Here is a 19919-nt window from a genome sequence, read left to right as displayed (position 1 = left end):
TAGGTGTTGAAAATGCTTCGTAATGTTGTATAATTTCGAATCTCTAACAATCTTGTTGATATTTTAGATTACATAAGATATAGTCGTACACATACAATGTACACTTTTCGTCTGAAACGCAATTATTCCTACCCTGTATGTGCCTTTTAATATTCTTATTGTTTCTTTAAAAAGAGAAGCGACAATAATTATAACAATATTTCGCCAATCCGTTCCGATTTGGCGAATAATAAATCTTTAATCCTCGAGCGCGCAATAGTTATTTCAGCGTGTATATTCAATGCATATCCCGACGTCGAACCTGGGAATAGCAGAAAGCCAACTCGACGTTGCCATGATTGCTTGATAGAAAATAATTTATTATCTGTCGATTGACCGCGAACAAAATCATTATTCATCGTATTAACGCCATTGTGGTACACGATGCAGTATTTCTGTGAATGGCCGACATTCAACTGTGAAGAAGAGGAGGTACGGCACTTGCGACACACATGACCCGAGACCGTATTTGCGTCGATGTGACATTTTATGGGATACTTTATGAAAGTTATATCGATTTGTTATGACGAACAGAGGGACGCGCAACAGCCGAAAGAAACGACCAAACACACGCAATAGGTCGATTTTGGTCTCCGAAGTGGCAAGTAAAAACAGTATGCTTTTCAGATTCAGCGTAGCTCAAAAACTAGGAAAAAATATATCGTTTTTATATCTGTCATTCCGGAAACCAAAATCGGTCCGGATTTTACTCGTCGTCCTTTAAGAAAAAAATATAAAAACGAGAAAAATATTCTCTAAATAAAATCTAAATAAAGTATAAACACGAGAAAAATATTCTCTAAATAAAATCCGTGTTGCAGATACAGGCTTATTTTCACTTGTTATCGCGCGCGTAAACAAATCGTTTCGTCTCGTTTGTCATCATAAACGACGGCAATTTCACTTTATTCACCGTTTGCGGAGGAAGGGGGACGGATCGGATATATCGATAATACAAATATGAATGCAGCCAATTTTATTCTGTTTTCCGTTACATAGGACGGCGTTTCGCCAAAGCATTTCACATGGTTAACACGTTCGCTACTGGAGCGTCACTGCTCTCTCTCTCTCTCTCTCTCTCTCTCTCACACACACATACACACCTCTCAAACTCATCTTTGTTTAAAATTTTCAATTCTGCTCGCCACGTTCGTCACCGGCGTTGCAATGCATTCTGTACTCATATAAATAAACTAATGATAAGTCTTGCGCGATTACACGGGAACAAATGCATTTGTGGTCCGCAGGAAGAATTCCTCGAATAAACTCGTGTACGTAGCGGACGTGTTAATTAATTAATCAGGAGAGAAAACCGAAAGCAAACTGGTCCTTCTCGTCCTTTAAAGCGCCTTTAATCGCGAAGAAAATCACATCACGTACGAAGCACACTCCTGGTACCGCCGCAGCGCTCCCAATATTCGGCGGAGATCCCGACGGCGGTACGTGGGAACATCGAGGAAACCCAGTTCATCGTTTCGCGCGTGTTCGCGCATTCTGCGAGAGAAATGCGATTCACAGCCAAGAATCATGTGTGGAATGATTCATCGTGTATCTCGCGAGATCAAGCCAGCCCGCGCGCGCGTATGGACATACCCGCACACACGCACGCGAGCGAGCGAGCATTTTATCGATACGTGAGTATACAAGAGAGGATAATAATACACATAGTAATATTATAAAAAAAAAAAAAAGGAATCACAGAAACTGTCGTTAAACACGAACAGGCACGCCGTCGTCTCGGAGATAGAGACGATGCGGGATCCTGACGAGTCTGTCTATCACAATTAGTAGGTACCTAATGAGATTACACCGTCAAATGCAATAAATAATTCGGAAAATTATTAATACCCGCTTTTCTCATTCTTCTCATTCTTCCCCCCCCCCCTTCGCCTCCTTTACTCCACCCTCTCTCTTTCCCTGCCTCATTCACTTTTACTCCATGTTCAATCCTCTCACTCGTCGTTCGTCGATCCGTCGTATCTTGCCGCCGTCTGGTGGTCGGATGTTACCGTGTATGTCTAAGTAAACTCCGCCGTTCATCTCATGATGATTCCGTTGCTCCCAGGTCTGATAAGGCGGGCAGGTATTCGGGATACACGGATGCGAGTATACGTCCAGGCTGCAGCCAGTGCATAGCCCGCAGGTGCAGCTAAGCCCTGCGCCGCACACTCCCAGTGACTGGCTCGGACCTCCGCATCTCTCGCCGGGTCCCTACGGGTAAGAAACGCGCGAAGTAGAGACGGTGTCGGCAGGACGACGACGTTCGAATTGTTTCTCTCGTTCGAGTGGTCCCCTCGAGAAATTGTAAACAAATAATCGTGAAAAGTCGCGTGACTGTACGCCTTCGATATATCGACCGTCGAATTGTCCAGTTACCCTCGTAGTTGACGTGCGAAAAGAATTGACTGTTCCTGTATGAATTAATTAGCGTAGGCTCTTTTTTCGTCTGCGGGAATAATTTTCTTTTTATTGCTTTACTGAGAGAGAAAGAGAGGAAGGGAAAGAATAATGAACGTAAGTTAATAAAAGTATTGAAACATAACACTGGGAATCCTCGTGTGTTCCATGAAATTTTTATCGATACACAGCCAATGTGTTAAACAACACATCGATACTCACCTTTCGACATTCGTTGACACCGCAGAAACTCGATACCGTGACACCGAATGTGCATTTATCGCACTCGTTGCCACATCCGTTACACTGAAAAAGGAAAATATTTATCAGTATAGCTTATTAAATTACTCCGAGAGGCAGAATAATTATTCCGATGCAACGTTATTTATTTTGCGAATTAGAAGTAGCTCTTTCAGAAAGTAATCTTAAAAATATTGTTTTCTCAGTATACTATATCGTACCTCTTGCATTTGTGCCTCTTGCCGTTGCAGTATCATCGGATAGGTGTAGCACTTGCCGATTCTGAAACATCCAGTTTTTACCTTTAATGCAAACACGTATATATAATATTAATACATACACACACACATTGTCGCTTCTACTTACACAAAAATGGCGGCTAAAAGGACGATTGTATGGACAGGTTGCAAAACGAACATAGCGATCTACCAGTCTGAAACACAGAAACGCGATGCACACGTTGAGTATCCGTGACGCTTTGTTCACCGCGAGATTTGAAGAATTGCGCCTGCCTTTATAGGACATGCAGGTACATCCGCAAATTTTACCCTAAAAATAGGATGATTTTGCGTGTAGCCTCGGGAAGTCCACGGGTAACGCAAACGAGGTAAAACCTCTAGCTTACTTTCTTAGTTGCAATAATGATGGTTACAGGCGCCGATTAACGAACGCTTTATTAATCTTGCTGGTTTATTTAGGATTTATTATTAGGATCAATTGCGAGCAGTGTTTTGTATGTGATCGGATAGTCTAGCTTCGTTGAAAGTTAAAAAACCAGTTATCCTGTTATTAAAACCAATTTCTGTTATCGAGGGCCGCTGTCAATTAATAGCAACAAAGGCAGCTATAGTCAACAATAACGAACTTCGAGAATGTTCTCGAAGGAGTTAAACAATGCGAGAGGCAGTAGACAACAAACTTGAACAGTCTAACATCTCCCGCCGAGGCAAAGAATTTAAATTAAAAAATGATACGAAACATAGGATATATTCCTGTCCGAAAGCCATCATCTCATCTGTTCGCGCATTAATTCTCAAAACCTTCCTCGGATGCGGATAATCTTTCAACATTTACCGAGTTCAGTTCGCCTTGTGGTTCAACATCTGGACGTAACCCGCAGCGATTCGGCCGTTCATTTCGGAAGTGTCGAACGCCCGACACACGGAAAATCGGGGGTAGGTGTCACCGAACTCGGCTTTTCTCATGCGTTGCGATCGCGAATCGGCGTCGGGAGCGTGTAGAGTGAATGATATCGGGCTTTTTAAAGCGAAGTGTCACTCACAGAACGTACGAGAGAAGGTGAGCCTTTCGACGAAGGACCGAGAGAGATCCATCCGGAAGAACGCCTCGAACACACACTCGACGTACGAAAGCACGCACAGAGAGAACGAATTCTCCGGGCATGCACGAGACACGTGAAATTCTCATAATCCGCACTTTGGGCAGTTCGAGACAGACCGAGACACACCGCGACTGTGTGAGCGCAGTGTGAAAAGAGTGTCCGGCGCGACGTTGACTTGTCAAATGAATTCTCGTCCGGCGCGATATGGGGAGCTTCGGAAAAGCGTATGTAGTGACTGGTGACTTGACTCGCGAATTAAACGGACAAAACTGATGTCCTACATCGCCACGGGGATCCCCACTCTACATAGTGAAACGGTTTAGCCGCAGCAGCCTACAGTGACTCCGGGGGCAAAGACTACCGGCGTACCGATTTATCGATATGCAGAAGAGTGAAAGGACAGAGCGGCTCGTTCACTCCCGGCGCGGTGCGAGCCCCTGTCTCAGGAGTGGCGACTGCGTTTTTTCCGCCCCGCGCTTAGCCTATCCCCGACGACTCAGGATCTTCCCTGGGACTGTTTCCGAAGTCCGGAAAAGGTGAAAGGAAAAACGGACGAGAATCGGAGAATTGAGTTTCAGAAGAGTTCGAGAACAGTCGGATGAGAAGTGCGTGCGAGAACGAAGCGAGGATTTTTCTCCGATCGGCACTGTTTATCGATGACACGCGTTGCGAATAAATGGACACAAGTGATGCATAATTGCCATCGCTTCCTCGCGTGCGCACACTGTCTCTTATACTCGCTCCCGATTTGTCGTTCTTCACGATTATATTTAAAACGTGCCTCGATAACGCGAAATAAATTCGGCCCGGATGCGGGGGACGAGATACGGAATCGTGACTTGTCGACGGTCTCAATTCAATTGCTGCTCGTGATTGCAACGTGACTGCAACGGAATACGGGCTGGACGACATTAAGCAATCCTTAAGCACTAAAGAGAGGCGGTGGACTTTAAACTCGTCGTCGGGTTCATTGACCGAAAAAGCACATTGTTTCTTGAAATAAGAGTAACATGTAGGTCTCCTCTGCCGGCTCTGTCTTATTGTTGTTCTAACAATAAACGCTTCTCGTCGACACATGATCCACTTTCTTCGCTGAACGAGGCCTCCCTTCGTTCCTCCCGCATAGCTGCATAAACATCCGTCCATAAACAAGGAAACTACGTGACTGACTCAGTATTGATACTCCGCGAATCTTGAAGTCTCCTTTACGTTTTGCAAACGCTCGTCTGCGCGAGTGGTGTACGTATGATTGTGTGTGTATGTGTGTGTGTGCGCGTGTATATACAACAAAAGAATAGCCCTACCGTTTTTCGTCCCCCTTCACCCCGCATTGATATGATATTTTCTGTCCCGTTTGTGGCCGTAACTCCTTGTTTGTCTTAGCAATTTTATCGTCTTCCTACTATATCATTGCGCGCTTTTGTCCACATGTATAAAAATATATATTTTATTATTGTTGATCTAATTGCGAAATAATAATCTTGACACGCAACGATATTAATCCGACCCCCTAGTTCTCTAATCTCTCTCCTCTTTGGACTCCCGGATAAGTGACGATACATGCGCACACGTGCGATCATTAAGCATGATCTTGAATGAGTCGTAATTATTTTTCCACGCGGTTTCTCCGCGATATTGTTATCTGTGTCAGCAAGTCTAGTCGTTCTAATAATATCGCGGTTCTCCGACTCCGCTATCGGCGAGCGCACACAATCAACACGTTGTTTTTGTAACAACAGCATTACAATAAGATAATGGGAATGCCGATACACAGCCGGCGCCTTGTGTAATATTTTGTCTTCCTCCGATCCACCGTAATCTTATTTTGACGGTTTTTAGATATTAACGCGTTCGCTACCGGCCAGACACTGACATGTGTGTGACGCAATAAATTTCTTATCAGAGATCGCACGTTAGCATCATGTATGACAGAAACAATGTTTTTTTCTATATCCACATTATCAAACTTAGCCTATTTATATAATTGTGTAAAAAAAATCACACCTGAGCTTAAATTCCAGTTTGAATATACAGAGATACGTTTCAAGTAACTTTAAGTAACTTTAAGTAACTTTTCTTTACTATTAATGTGGACCTTCCATGTGTGAGAAGAAAAGGAATAAATATTGTGAGCATATGCGTTCAAGGATAATTTTCTCTCTATCTATCTCTTTCTCTTTTTCTTGAGTTTGAACCAAGCAGTCGACAATAATTTGCGGAGATGTTACCATTGTGGATCGTCGCTTTGAATCGCGTGTCTTTCTAAACTCTCGCGCAGGACGGCGCGAAAATAGACTCGCAGACGGCGACTGACCGAATCTCTCGATAACTGAAAATGCATGCATCGCGAGAATCAGGTCAATAACACAGTGACAAACGCATTTTTGGAAAGCGAGTCCAATCTCGTGTTTTCAACCACAAACGAATCTCGTGTGCTATGCGTTAAAGAAGTTAAGATAAGTACGTTAAAAAAGAAGGAACGAACACGCAAATATATTAGGTAAATTTTCGAACTGTCGAAGGATTCACTTATATTTATCACGCATTTATTAAGAAACAAAGAGAAACCAACAATAAAAACTGTTATTATAATTTAATAAGAATAATCAATAATTTAATAAGAAAAATTACTATTACAGGATTTTATAATTACGAAGAAAGACATTCTTAATTGATCATCTTCTTGTTTTATACGTACTACTTGTATTTTAGAAACTGAAATATTCATATTTTATACTATAAAAAATTTATCATATGCCGCTTGACAAAATTTATTTTGTTACTTAGCAAGATAAACTCTACTGGTCACACCACCAGAAAACAAGATATAAAATTGTGAAAAATCTACAGGATAAAAAGCTGTTTTTCTGCGTGCAAAGAACTCCTGTCGTCACGATGAGACATTGCAGTGTAATGTTTTCGTATTAAATAAATACGAGTCGGGTGATTTCAGATCGCGTGGTAGATGGTAAATACGCGTCACACGACTTCCGATTTTCCGCGCAAACAATATTATTGTCTCGGTGCAAACGGTTGAACTGGCGTTTATTTTCGGTAGTACCGATGCGCCGGAATTAGTTCTCCGCCTAGTGGTCGGAAAAATTCGTCAACAGCCGACACATCCTCGCTCGGCGACATCACCACGCGCTCAACGCGGTACCAGGAATACCGGCAAAATCACCAGCTATAATTGTGCCCTCCCCGCGGCAATGAGTAGTGTATGACGCATATCGCATCAGACAATGACGACTCGACGCGCGAAATTTTCAATGAATTTTCACCGAGCCGGCGAACCCCCGCGGGATAATTTCCCTCGCGTTCCCGGACGGCGTCTCTCGTGCATCCGAATGCGTACGCGCGCGCAAAGAGAGAGAAAAAGAATGTAACAAAAAAATGTACGCGACACCCAAAACCTGCGAGTCACGCTTTTTTCCATATTTTTTCACAAACAAGGAGAAATAAAGGCAGAAACGATCTGAATGTTGAGTGATCTCGCGTGTCATCGCTACGCGACAGCTTGGCAAAATTCGGCGCGGGAACGACGAGCGCGAACGGAGCCGCACGCGCGGCTGATATGATGACGTAGCGGACCAGCATACCGCGGAGATGCACACCGGGGGAAAATCTCCGTAGAAGTTTTCGCGGTTTGGAAACGGGCGGTTTCACGCCGCCCGAGACGAGAAACACGACATCACGCCTCGGCTTGCTAAAAATAAACGGAGAGATTTGCGTTGCTCGACACCGATGCCAAATTCTCCCCCTCCCACGTCCTCCGCTCTTCTCCCCCGCCCTCTCTCTATCTCTCTCTCTCTCTCTACCTTTACTTTTACATCTCCCGCATTCCCACCGGTATATTCCCTCATTCTACGTGCTTCTATGCAAGATTCACTATGTGAACTCTCTTCTCCCTGTCCGCACCCTCTTCTACCGTTTTTCCGAATCGCTTCCTCTCGTTCACTCTCATCTTCTATAGCAATCATTGCGCTTCCTCTGTGCATCCGCTCCCTCCCCAGCATCCCTCTTCGTTTCATCCCTCCCTCCCTCTCTCTCTCTCTCTCTTCACTTCTGTCACACGTACACGCTCACGCACACTTGTCGTCTCGTTGCCTCGCTGCTACGAGGGCTCGACAGAGCGGGTTAGTATCGTACCAGTTAGCATTCGTTTTGGACGTGTGCGGTCTGACAACGCGAGCAACGTTCCACGAGTGAGGCCACGGGGAAGCGCGCTTCATCCCCGGACAGAGTCGAAGAGTTCTAAGAAGAATTGAAAGTGCGAGAAGGTCCCTTCGCCGAGCTCGCGGCACTCGCGAAGAACGAGACTTTCTTCTTCCCGTGAGGAATTAAATACGCTCCCCCTCATCTCCGTCGTCCAAGAGTGAGTAGTAGACTTGGGTATCACCGACTTCCGCTTCCGAGTGCTGTCAGATCGTTTCATAACCGCGTATATTATCATATTATTGAATGTAACCTCGGCTTTCTGTGTGTTCCGTGTGATTGACATTGAACGTCATTAAATTCCACTATAAAAAAAACTCACACACGCACGTACCATTTCGTCGGGATAAAAATCACGGAATATTTCGAAAGTATGCCACGCATAGAAATCCTTCGAGAAACTGCGCGATTCTTTTCTACTTGTATTCATGCATGATAAGATGTAATCTTTCCAATGAGCGCAACCCTTTGAATCCCCTTCGTAACGTACGATAAAATATATTTGGACCTTCGATATTGACTCATTTTCGTTACTTCCATTTGTTTTCTGTTAAGATGTTCATTCAATTTGTTCATCTTTCTCTCTCTCTCTCTCTCTCTCTTCGTAGATAAATATTTGCAATCTTATCTGAAGGAACGAAAGCGCGAAAAGAGAGACAGGTGAATGTGAGGTAATTCGATGATGAAAGATAATTCTTCGAAGAGAAGTCGGGAGTAGAGAAGGCACGTGTCTCAGAAGATGCGGATGCGACGATTGCATATTTAGAAACTACTCGCGTGTTCAGATCTAAACGCGTGACGCGTCTGATTCTACGTCTTATTTACTTAGTGCGGGCTCGATATAGGTGTAAAATAACGATCGGATGGACGCTCTTGGCGCTAAACACGTAGAGATGAGAAAGCGAGATCGGTGTGTGTGTGTGTATATGTATGTGTCCGTCATCTCTCTAATCTCTAATCTCGCGCACACTCGAAACATAAATGCGAATCGGAGGTTTCTAAAAAAAAATTCCTTCGCTGCCGGCGACTGCGGACGAAAGTTGCGCGCCGGAAGCGCCGACGTCCGCTCCGAGATCCGTATTTATTTACGAGATGCGCGTGCTTTCATATTTTCATAAATCGAACGCCGTGGCAAACATGTTTACCACTGACATCACGGACACGCTTCGTTCCACCCGCAACGAAACATTTGTTGTCCCGAGCAACGCACGATGCAATTGCCGAAAATTGCGCCGAACACGCTACGCCACGTTATCCCCGCCGTTTCCATTGGCCGGTACCTTCATCGTACTCATCATCATCTGATCATCTGACATCGCGTGCCCATTGACGTGCGGTTGACGCGCGTGTTGCCGCGACGCGTGTAGAAAATTTCGCGGGAATAAAGTTAGAACTGTGCGACGGGGGAGGGAAATATTAGCGGATAAGCGTTCCCTCGCGCGCACCCCATCCAAATTCTCACGTCCGATCGACGGTCAACGTCGACGATGTTTTCGCCCGCGGAGAAAATTAAACAGACCACCGCCGTATAAAACCAAATGAAGTGTTTGATTATCGTCTGCGAGCGCAGGCAGACGTTAAAAAATATACGATTCTCGAGCGAGGGAGCAACAAACGGCGTGCATACCAGACCGCCGGTAAATATACAGAAGGGAGAAAAGAAGAACACGAGATGACGGTGCGGATCAAAACGGAAGCGTGACTTTCTTTCTTCGGACACAGTGGGGNGGGGGGGGGGGGGGCAGGAGGAAGAAGGGAAGGGAGCGAAACTTCGGGCGGTCAGGAATAGTCTGAGGCATCGGATGCAGAAGAGCTAGAGGAGCAGATGCAAAACTCGTAGACTCGACCCGCGGTCTCTACGTAGACGACCTGCCAAGAGAACGTCGGCGCGATGACGTGAATGATTTTTGGTGGCACGCCGACCCAAGTCACTCGGACTCAATGTAATGCCTCCTGGCATCTTTTGTGTCTCCCGACTCTGTCACTGAGCAATTAGTCGAGCTCGTTTCATTTTCAACCGATATTTAACTCTCTCATCGCGATGCGACGCCTTTACCTTTAATCATCCGAATCCCGCCCCGGATGGAAATATTATTATGCTGAAAATTTTACTGAAATTCCCTCTCGACTGACCGCATTTCATTATCATTCTGTTCAATGCATGCAGTTTTCAGTGGAATTCAGTAAATTTTAGCAGTATATATTTTTAATTTACTCGTATTCGAGTACTGATATACTATGAACTATGAATTTGAGGAAAGTTACTGAAAAATTACTGAAATATATAATAATAAAGATTTCAAAATAAACCATAATTTTCACTGTGAAATTCACTTTATATAATATTGTGAAATATAATGTAAATTAAAATATAACTTTGAAAAGTAATAAAGAAATGTTTAGATATCGTGAGATTTACTGAATTAAACTGAAAAATGCGTATATTAATAAAAAGGGATCAGTTGAGAGTGTATTTCAGCAAAATATTTCCATCAGGGGCGGTGTAAATTTCGGCACTCCTCGAGACCGAACTCGAACTTTCCACGAGTCAACTTCAAGAATCGAGAAAAATTCAAAATCGAGAGATTCAAAATCAACTTCGAGCGAAAAATCACGAGCAAGTGTGTTGTTTCTTGATTTCAGGAGAGCCAAGATGGGTATGATAGCACGGGTGAGACGTCGCGTTCGTGCGAACTCATTGACAGTCGACAAAGAGAAGACGGCACAAAGCGTTTGCCTTTTGAGCGCGGTCCTCCTCTTGCCATATTGCCCGCGTGGTCCATTGCCACTTTTGCCATCGCCAGCGCCGGTTTTGTACTCGGCCCTCGTCCTGCCGGTCGTCCTAAGCGCGAATTACAGATACCCGGTACCGACGCTGAAAACTCTTGCCGAGGCGGCTAAAGGTACGAACGAATTAATGTGCTGTTTTAACATTAATTCCACGAATTTACCGTATATACATCTTCGATATATGGCCAGTCATAAAAAGGTTGCAACATTTTTTTATTTCCGACTTTATTTTCCGATGAAGTCCGCAACGCATCTCGTATCCAATGGGAACTACTAAACAACCAATTTCCTTATCAGACACGGAATGCGTTCTGAAACTTGTAAAAAAAAAAGTGTTACAACCTTCTTGTGAACTGATTATATATTTGTTTGCACAAGTTTGCACAGGTTTGCATACAGTTGTCGTCCGGTGCTAAAATTTATCCGACGCCTAAGCCTCATAACACCAGTCCTAAATCTGATTTACTTTTTTATCAGAGTTTTCTACGATTCTCAATCTTACATATATATATAAGCGTGCAAAAATAACATGCTCTAATAAAATACATTAGATATGATGTTAAAACATATACGATATTGTCCGATTATTTTGCGAATTTTCTGAATATTCGAGTATTATAATGATTGAAGATAGAGCACGATATCTTGGAGAAACGAAAGATAAAAATAAAAATCAGTGGAAAATTAGAAAATTGATGTAACATTGTTGTCAGTTGGTATTTAGTTGGCATGCATCTACCGAGCGTGGTCAACAGCTGAATGAGATTAGCTGCATATCGTACGAAGAAACCATTCTCAGATAATCGATATCCAGATAGTACAAACTTGAAAAAGATGTCTTATCAGACATTTCTGTCTTTTAAAAATTTACGCTATCTGGATACTGATCACCTGTTGCACCTACTATTCTGTCTTACATGACTTGAATTTATTGACTTCCGGATAGAGAAGAATCTTAACCGATTTTACATTTGTATTCGTACTTCTTAATCGGTTTACTGATTGTCCTGACATTTCGAAATTTTAAATTTAACATATTTAAAATTAAGTATTTAAAATTTAACGTTTCCAGAGACCGCCGAGGCAGTGCTCTATCGTTCCCGTAGAGTCAATGAGTATTAATAATAACGTTTATACATTTTTAACAACACTATCGTCAGTGCTTACCTAAACTCCGAATCAGTTATCTCTATTCCCCTCGTCTCTCACTCTCACTCTCTTTCCCTCTCACTCTCACTCCCTTTCCTCTTCCTCTTCTTGCGGACGACGCTTCTTTTGACCGGAGCGAGAATTCCCTTCGTGTGAACGCCAAGACGAGGAGTAGCTTAATGCTTGGCGGACATCGGACGCACTTTATTTTATAGGTACAGAAGCCCTCTCCTCGGTATCTCTCTAAGGGGGGTGGATCTTCGGTTGCCATGTGAAATCCTACGGTCGCCGTCGTCTCACGTAGCCGCCTTTTCCTCCCATACCTCCGTCCTTGTCTCATCCTCGTCCTGCCTGTATCTCTTCCCGTCCTCGTCGTCGTTGTCGTCGTCGTCATCGTCGTGGTCGCCGGTGACTCGTCTTGACTGACGTCCATTAATATGCAAATCCATCGTCAGCTCTCTCTCTCTTGAACTCGTTACTAAAAATGAAGCCGATCATTCATCGGCCACGTCGATTACGTTATACTCAATTAACAGTGGCCGGGGGCGGCTCTCTCTCGCTCTCTCGCACGTTCGCACCGCTCATCAACATCAGCTGGCAACAAGTTTGCGATTATTAACGTAAAGCACGCCCCGTCAGGTTATTCAGCAACTTGTCATTCTCCACGAAGTGGTCCGCCGATAAAACCCCCAACGGGGGGTTGCCGCTGATCGGATCCACCTCCGGGAAATCACTCACGACATTCTCGTATCGTATCGTATCTCGGCCATACTTTGCTCTCTCTTTTTTTGTTTTACGGAATGAACGATGAGCATGACGATGAGAACGAGGAGGAGGACGACGACGAGGACGCCCGCGATATGCGAGCGCATATCAATGTGTTCTTGCGCATAATAATAATAACGAGATGTCGCGTGTCTGCGTGCTTTTTGTTCATGGTCGTATCCTCATTAATATCGCTCGCCCCATTGCGATACCCATTAACGAAGATAATCTTCTTCAGTAACTTGCGAGGACGGCAGGAGATATAAACGTTTTTACTCGGCCGGACAATCGACGAAAGAATCGCGGGATGTATCTTTGTGCGCCGCCTTTCGATCTATATCCTTAAAGTGTGATTACCGGCTGAACCGGTGCTTCGTCCTGCCTCGATCGTTTTCGATTGTTATTCAGTGTACATAATTAGTGGATGTAAATAGTAGATATATATATTTATATTGGGAATAGTGGAGCAGGTGCAAGGAAATATGAACGCTTTATAGGTGAGTGTGTGTCAGTACAGTCCGAGCATGCCAAGTTTTCGAGTCCTGATAATATAATATGTTGAATGTTTCCTCCATTTCTCACTTGAATATTTCAGTATATAGCTATTAATTAGAACCAGTAACACACACAATGTCTTTAGTCGCAAATATTAAGTAATTATCAAAATACAATCTTTTGTGTAAAAAATATTTCCGCAAGAGAATTATTTTTTACATGAAGAGAGAAACAACGAATTGGCTATTTTAATCGATTTCCTATTTTTTATTTTTTTTATAAATATTACTCGGAAAAAATTCTCAGTTCGTGTAACTGAATAGGCCAGATAAAAAAAATATGATCTCTTTGTTATTGCAACTGAAAATGTTGGTCTGTATTAAAACTCGGCGAAGATAACTGAGGAATTAAAACTCGGTTAAGATAATTTCACTCGAGCCGTAAATTTGCGTGGATTCACGAGAATGTTAAATTTCGCGGTAGCAGATATCGCGGATATAAAAATACCGAAAGTTCCCGGAGTTCTTTCGGGCATATTCTCATATATTGTGATATATTTAGAATACAAAATTAGAACCGAACACTGTAAAACGACCGACAAAACTAATAATAACGTGTAATTTCGCATAAAATAAAAATACCGACGCGATATCGTGTATCGATGGAAGCTCAATTATATTTTTCAACTATGAAATTTTACAGCAAGTTATTTATGAAATCGGTGTAATTTGCATTTTTCAAATATACCTTTATTATCACCAATCCGTGACACTTAGCCGTTTTAAGCGCCGTACCAAAATAGATATATTCCTCTACTGCGTCTCGATCACTAGGCTGTATATTGTACACGAACACGGTTCGGGTAACTGAACAGGCAGCAGACACAAAACGATATCTCTGACACCACGATGGAATATGATGACAGACTGATTACAGACCGAGCTGTATCTGTCGTAATCACTTAAATATTTTTCCCAGACAATAGAAAAATGTAAAATTGAAAGATGTTCTGAAGGCTTAAAGAGTCTTAACCCGTCAGTTCCCAATGCACCCTTCAGGTGGCACAATATTTTTGACTTATAAACCATCGAAATAACACTGCTAACCTATAACATAGCTCTAAGTGTTCAGTTTAGATACCAGTGACTCTAAAACAAGTTATCAACACCGAATAAAAGCGATACATAAGCGAAAAATAACCTTCCAAACTTTATCACTTACCACTTTTCTGAAACACTCAAAACCTATAAATTTGGTTTCCTTAGGTTTCAAAACGTGAGATTTCCTAAGAGGAAACAGAAATTTGTGGTTTCAATTCATTTGGTAACTGACGGGTTAAAGGTGTGTCTTGTGTCTCGATTTTAGACATTCTGTTGTCTAAGGGTTCAAATGGGACATACTGCAGGTCCTGCTCGGATTCTCGCTTTTTTCAATCTGCTGTCAAGTTGTGTCAGCAGATTTTGCCGGCAGAATATGAACTTATTGAGGATGCAGATGGCTACGGATCTGCCACGGTATTCTGATCGAGTTTGCTGTCAATCCGCCGGTTGCATACCGCCAAAAATTTTGCTTTTTGCGGCACTTCATCATGCTGTCGTGAACGAGATGTCACGTCAACTTGAGTTATAATTCGGCTATGTATATCAATCCTGTTAATAACAGTAAAAAAAAAAAAAGTTGCCTTTCAAGCCGCGCTTCTCGAGTATTATAATTCTCGAGTAATATAATTCAGGAATACAAAGAAAACAGAAAATTTGAAGGTGGAAATTAACTTGACTACTTCTTGGACGTGTCCGAAATTGGGCAACTTTCCATTAAATATCATAAGTGTATAACAATAACGTTACATTAATATTATAATTTCCCGCATAATTTCTTCAATAATCGCAAGGCAACAAGTGAAGAGATAAATAAAGATTGAAGATGAAAGAATGAACATTGTCGTAACAATCGTCGCGATGCCGTGATCGCAGGTGGAGCGAAGAGAGCCTGGCATCCCCTAAACCGCTTCCTGAGGCGGTTGTACGCGCCCGTGGACCGCGCGGAGAATCTCTTCCTGAAGATGCGCAATCTCTCCATTATGGCGAACCAGATAGTGTTCCTGATACTGGCGGACAAAGTGCTGCTGCCGCAACAGAGAATGACCTGCCTCTACACGCTCATGTTCTACAACGTGATAGCCTACTGCGTGAGTTACATCAAGGAGCTGATCCAGAAGGAGGACTGGTCGCCGTACGTCACCTTGACCGAGAGATCCAAGATCAAGCATCTCGCCATGTCGGCGACCAAGATCGTGCTCGAGTGGACTAAAGCGGTGACGTTTGTCGTCACGTTGACCTTCATGCTCCTCGTGTTCGGGCTGGAGCAGGGCCTCGACCATTACAAGTGAGTAATCGAATCGTCCGAAAATCCCCTTATTCTTGTCAAATAACGTCCGGTCACCTTACTGTCTTATTTCTTCGAAAAAAAAAAAAATGGGGCATTCGAAGTGACGCCCGAGTTGGAGTTAACACGTGTTCCAACGTGTCGCAGGCCTTCGATGATCTACACGGTGATCACGTGGATCTACTACTCGGCAACGGAGAAGGTCTTCGTGGAGATGTTCCCCACCATCCTCAGTTTCCTGCAGCTGGAGGCGCTGGAGAACATCGAGAATCTGTACGCCCCGGTGATACTTCATTGCTTCACGATCGTCGTGTCGGCGATCTTCAGCGTGCTGCTGCTGGCATCGGCCTCCTGGAGGTTCCTGCTGGCCGCCACGTACCTGAACGTCTACCTGCGATGGAAGGAGCTGATGCAGAACTCGGGCGCGGTGCTACGGCGGGAACGCAAGGTGTTGAACCGGTACCGGAAGGCGACCCTCGAGGAGATCGAGAGGTTCGACGACGTTTGCGCGGTCTGTCTGTGCGGCATGACCAAGGCCAGGGTGACGCCTTGCCATCACCTCTTTCACGCGGACTGTCTGCGACAGTGCCTCAAGTCCAGCGACAATTGCCCGATGTGCAAACGCGAGCTGAAGTTCGACTGAGCGAGGATGAGGAGGATCTCCTTCCGCATCGCTTCTCGTGGGACTCGCTTCGCGAGATCCTCGATACGCACCGTCGAGAATGAATGAAAGAAAAAAAAAAGAAAGGAACGTCTCGGGCACACGTTTAAATTCCTAAACGTCGGAAAGATTCCGAAAGAAAACGCGTAATGCTCTTTAGACCTACGTCACCCGTGACCCGGGAAAGGAAAAAATCATTTACGAAATTCGCCCATGTATGGCTGTGCAATCATGTATGTCCACATCGGAAAAATACTGTTGTTTACAAATTATATAATCGAAGTAAATGCAGTCTGGCTACTCGTGCTTCAGACAGTACGTGATGTCGACACTTAATTAAATGACATAACATAATGTTTTTTTTCGTATACATATATGATCATATATGTAATCACACATATGGGCAAAATTCATATATGATTTTATATAATTATATATAATCATATGTAATCATTCTTTTCCCGGGGAATGAGGAATCGGGGAGAGAGGGAGAGAGAGAGGCTTGCGATATTACGCGATGTTGATAATAATCGCGATGCTCGGAATGCATGTTCCTTTAGATACACTTTTCTGTGATATAGATCAGCAGCGTCGTAGCTTAGTTAAAGCAGTGGTCTACACGGAGGGAATATTGTAGCTTTCTTAAATCGCAGAGATCGTTTCGATCTTGCCACCTTATTTTCTATTAACGTAAGAGCGACATAGACTGTCAGTAATAGTTTATCTTGCTAAGGAACATACATTTTTTAATAGTGCACACGGGAAAATCTACACTGCATTCAAGTGAATATTACACTTGTATCGAGTATTTCATAAGTTTATACATCCGCAAGTATATCGTATAAGTTCATCGTAAGCATCAAATTGATTCAAAATATATATTCTGAACCCCAATAAGTTTAGTACTTCAGTCAAAATTTCATCACGATGGTTCCTACAACCTTTGTCTATCTATAGGCGCAAAATAACATTAATATTTTGTTGCGGCAACCATATATAGCTAAATGATATTCGTAGTAATTTTCTCCGCGCACACGTGGAAAGGAAGGATAATAAATCAAGACAGCAGAATATAGAGTGTATTCCTCGGTTAAAAAATTCTACGACATTCTCTCCGTGCATACTTCATCACATCAGCCACACTTCGTGGTCGAGTTGACACAAGTTGATTCGTAACTTTAACCATAAAACCGGCAAATGTAAAATACGCTTACTTTATATTACTATATTTCGTTAGAATGTAGCATCAGCGTAGTGTCAACCGAAAAAGAACTGCAAATCGCATAGTTCATACATATTCATGATAAGATAATTGCTTTTATTGTGAGATGTACCGTAAAATTTCTATGTCCAGCTCCGCAATTCTTTCTTCCTGCGAGAATTTAAAAACTTTAATAACAACGTCTTACAGAAAATCTGCAAGATTGTTTATAGAATTAGTTCGATCTGAACGTAGTGGCGCATATGGTTTTTGTACGATGATGAACGTGCGTTCTTTCTGAAACTTCAAATTGTGCCAAAATAAACTCATAAGTCATACAATTACGTAATTAAGATCAACTAGTAGCGGAATTTCTCTCCTTAGATTTAGTTTCTAATTTTTTTTCTCATACTTGAGATGAAATAGTCTGACAGAACTCAACTATTCTCGAAAGATAGAACGATAACTCTTATTCCACCAATAGGTTTTGATTTTATAATATGCGCTTTTCTATGGTTGATCATTTTCTTTATATATATATATATATATATATATATATATATATATAACGGACAAATTTAAATAATAGATTTTCATCCGTTTTATTAAAAAGAGAGGAAAAGGTAAGGATATTCTTTTGCTTATATTTAAGATTTACTCCCTATCGTTTCTTACATTCTATTATATTTATATAATGTTAAATATATACAAATCTATGCTTCTCGATGAATTATCTGGAAATACACGCTTCCCTTGTACAAATTCTTGGACACAGAGTAAAATTCCTCTTTTTACTGTACCATCGATTGATCCTTCATTCCTCTCCGACATACCTTCGAGTAGTGTTCACGTATTCTCCATCAGGATTGTCGTAATTTTCAATTGGAGGTGTTTTTGATGGACCTTTGGTCACATAGGGTAAAAGCGCCAGATCCACCTGTAAGTACAAACTCATGAATTATAATTATATGGAATAACTCTTACAACACGGATTTAATTTTTCCAATTATCGGTATCAGGAATTGGAGTAACTATACATATTTGTAACTACGGATCTCAACTAAATAATAGATTTTTCTTACCTGTATCGCTTCTTGATATAATTCTTCTGACTCTGCTCTAAGTTCGTCAAGTGCTTTTTGTTGCGAATAAAGCATAGAATCTATTATCTGAATATCAGCTAAATATTGACTATTTTTGTATCTACTCCATTCCTTTTGTAATAATATTCTAGATTCCATTTCTTCTGCCGATATTGGTGGGAGATTTCGTAACCTCTGTCTGAAGAAATCCACTTTGTTAGTATTTCAATATAAAACCAACATTAATATCTACCAATTACATCTACGTCGCCTATAACTTAATATTTTATTCATGAAAACTTACTCTTTTTCATCTATCAAGTTAAGTGGTACTTCCATTTCACTGATTGGTTTCAACTGTTTGGCAACCTTCTCCAACCTACGAATTTGCTTTTCTAACTTTTTCTTTTTCTTTTCCAATCTCATCTTAATAATCATAGGATCCATCTTTTTCTTCTTTTTCAACGGTTCTCCCCTGCAAAATAAATTGATAGTTGTGACACTCGCACATATACAATTGACTGTGTATAAGAACAACATAATAAATTTATATGTAACATCAATTTACAGAAGCGCGCTGCTGACTCTGAAATATAACGGACTGGTACATGTTGATATATTTCGAACGACGGGTAGAGTGTGCACAGATAACCTGAAAAGAAGAGTAAAGAAAGAAATAAAATTAACAAACTTTCATGTTATATTTACAAATGCAAACATTATGTACTCTTGATTAATTTATGCCAACAATGTAGAGATTACTCGCCATTTATTTAAGTAGTAATGAACAATTGGAATATTGCTATATAATTACCGTGAAAATGTTGACAATAAATTAACAACGTTCATTGTTGTAAAATAATCTCTTCGCACTATGCTCACGTTGTGTTTCTGCGCTAGAAATAACCAGAGATCCGTTCTTTTTGACTGCACCAGTTTGGTAGTGCAACTAAAACGAACAGAACAATGTATATCCTAGACCCAGCCAATGTGTACGTTGTGACTCGGTGCCATCATTGGCATCATTAAGTCTAGGGTATACATTGGTCTGTTCCATTTAGTTATACTGCTGAACTGATGCAGCCAAAAAGAACAGATCACATGTGTTGGTATGTGGTGGTTGCCCTGGGAACTCTTATTGAAAAATGGCGCACATTT

General features: G+C 42.1%; 3 protein-coding genes across 4 annotated transcripts; 1 reads left to right on the top strand and 2 right to left on the bottom strand.

The window, feature by feature from the left end:
• Positions 1 to 1000: 1000 nt before the first annotated feature.
• LOC106750834 lies at positions 1001 to 15398 on the bottom strand. Its single transcript, XM_014631467.1, has 5 exons — positions 12191 to 15398; positions 3043 to 3109; positions 2898 to 2958; positions 2659 to 2742; positions 1001 to 2250 (listed from the first exon to the last, which is right to left on the bottom strand). The coding sequence occupies exons 2-5, from the start codon at positions 3093 to 3095 to the stop codon at positions 1972 to 1974; spliced, it is 477 nt and encodes a 158-aa protein (XP_014486953.1). The 5' UTR covers positions 3096 to 3109; positions 12191 to 15398; the 3' UTR covers positions 1001 to 1971.
• LOC106750642 lies at positions 7842 to 18023 on the top strand. 2 transcript variants are annotated; one of them, XM_014631241.1, is made up of 4 exons: positions 7842 to 8393; positions 10877 to 11136; positions 15406 to 15817; positions 15965 to 18023. In XM_014631241.1, the coding sequence occupies exons 2-4, from the start codon at positions 10887 to 10889 to the stop codon at positions 16458 to 16460; spliced, it is 1158 nt and encodes a 385-aa protein (XP_014486727.1). In that variant the 5' UTR covers positions 7842 to 8393; positions 10877 to 10886; the 3' UTR covers positions 16461 to 18023. The 2 variants fall into 2 exon arrangements, with proteins under 2 accessions (XP_014486727.1, XP_014486653.1); XM_014631167.1 differs by lacking the exon at positions 7842 to 8393 and adding an exon at positions 10066 to 10176.
• Positions 18024 to 18343: 320 nt separating this feature from the next.
• Positions 18344 to 19672, bottom strand: LOC106750121 (39S ribosomal protein L40, mitochondrial). Its single transcript, XM_014630267.1, has 5 exons — positions 19576 to 19672; positions 19330 to 19413; positions 19066 to 19236; positions 18762 to 18960; positions 18344 to 18616 (listed from the first exon to the last, which is right to left on the bottom strand). Exons 1-5 carry the CDS (start codon positions 19608 to 19610, stop codon positions 18494 to 18496), a joined length of 612 nt encoding a protein of 203 aa, XP_014485753.1. The 5' UTR covers positions 19611 to 19672; the 3' UTR covers positions 18344 to 18493.
• Positions 19673 to 19919: the final 247 nt, after the last annotated feature.

Source organism: Dinoponera quadriceps, unplaced genomic scaffold (assembly GCF_001313825.1).
Source record: "Dinoponera quadriceps isolate SergipeBrazil2010 unplaced genomic scaffold, ASM131382v1 scaffold141, whole genome shotgun sequence".
In the NCBI taxonomy this organism is placed as follows: domain Eukaryota; kingdom Metazoa; phylum Arthropoda; class Insecta; order Hymenoptera; family Formicidae; genus Dinoponera; species Dinoponera quadriceps.
This window is presented reverse-complemented; position numbering and strand designations above follow the sequence as displayed.

Bases quoted from the DNA above. Each gene is read 5' to 3' on its own strand.
- LOC106750834 (XM_014631467.1), bottom strand. From the start codon at position 3,095: ATGTTCGTTTTGCAACCTGTCCATACAATCGTCCTTTTAGCCGCCATT. The intron at 2,743-2,897 runs GTACGATATAGT...TTCCTTTTTCAG, and splicing joins AAGAGGCACAAATGCAAGAG to TGTAACGGATGTGGCAACGA. The intron at 2,251-2,658 runs GTGAGTATCGAT...TCTTACCCGTAG, and splicing joins GTGTCAACGAATGTCGAAAG to GGACCCGGCGAGAGATGCGG.
- LOC106750642 (XM_014631167.1), top strand. The intron at 11,137-15,405 runs GTACGAACGAAT...CCGTGATCGCAG, and splicing joins TCTTGCCGAGGCGGCTAAAG to GTGGAGCGAAGAGAGCCTGG. The intron at 15,818-15,964 runs GTGAGTAATCGA...AACGTGTCGCAG, and splicing joins CAGGGCCTCGACCATTACAA to GCCTTCGATGATCTACACGG.
- LOC106750121 (XM_014630267.1), bottom strand. From the start codon at position 19,610: ATGAACGTTGTTAATTTATTGTCAACATTTTCACG. The intron at 19,414-19,575 runs GTAATTATATAG...TCTTCTTTTCAG, and splicing joins TTATTGTCAACATTTTCACG to GTTATCTGTGCACACTCTAC. The intron at 18,961-19,065 runs GTAAGTTTTCAT...GGATTTCTTCAG, and splicing joins AACTTGATAGATGAAAAAGA to ACAGAGGTTACGAAATCTCC.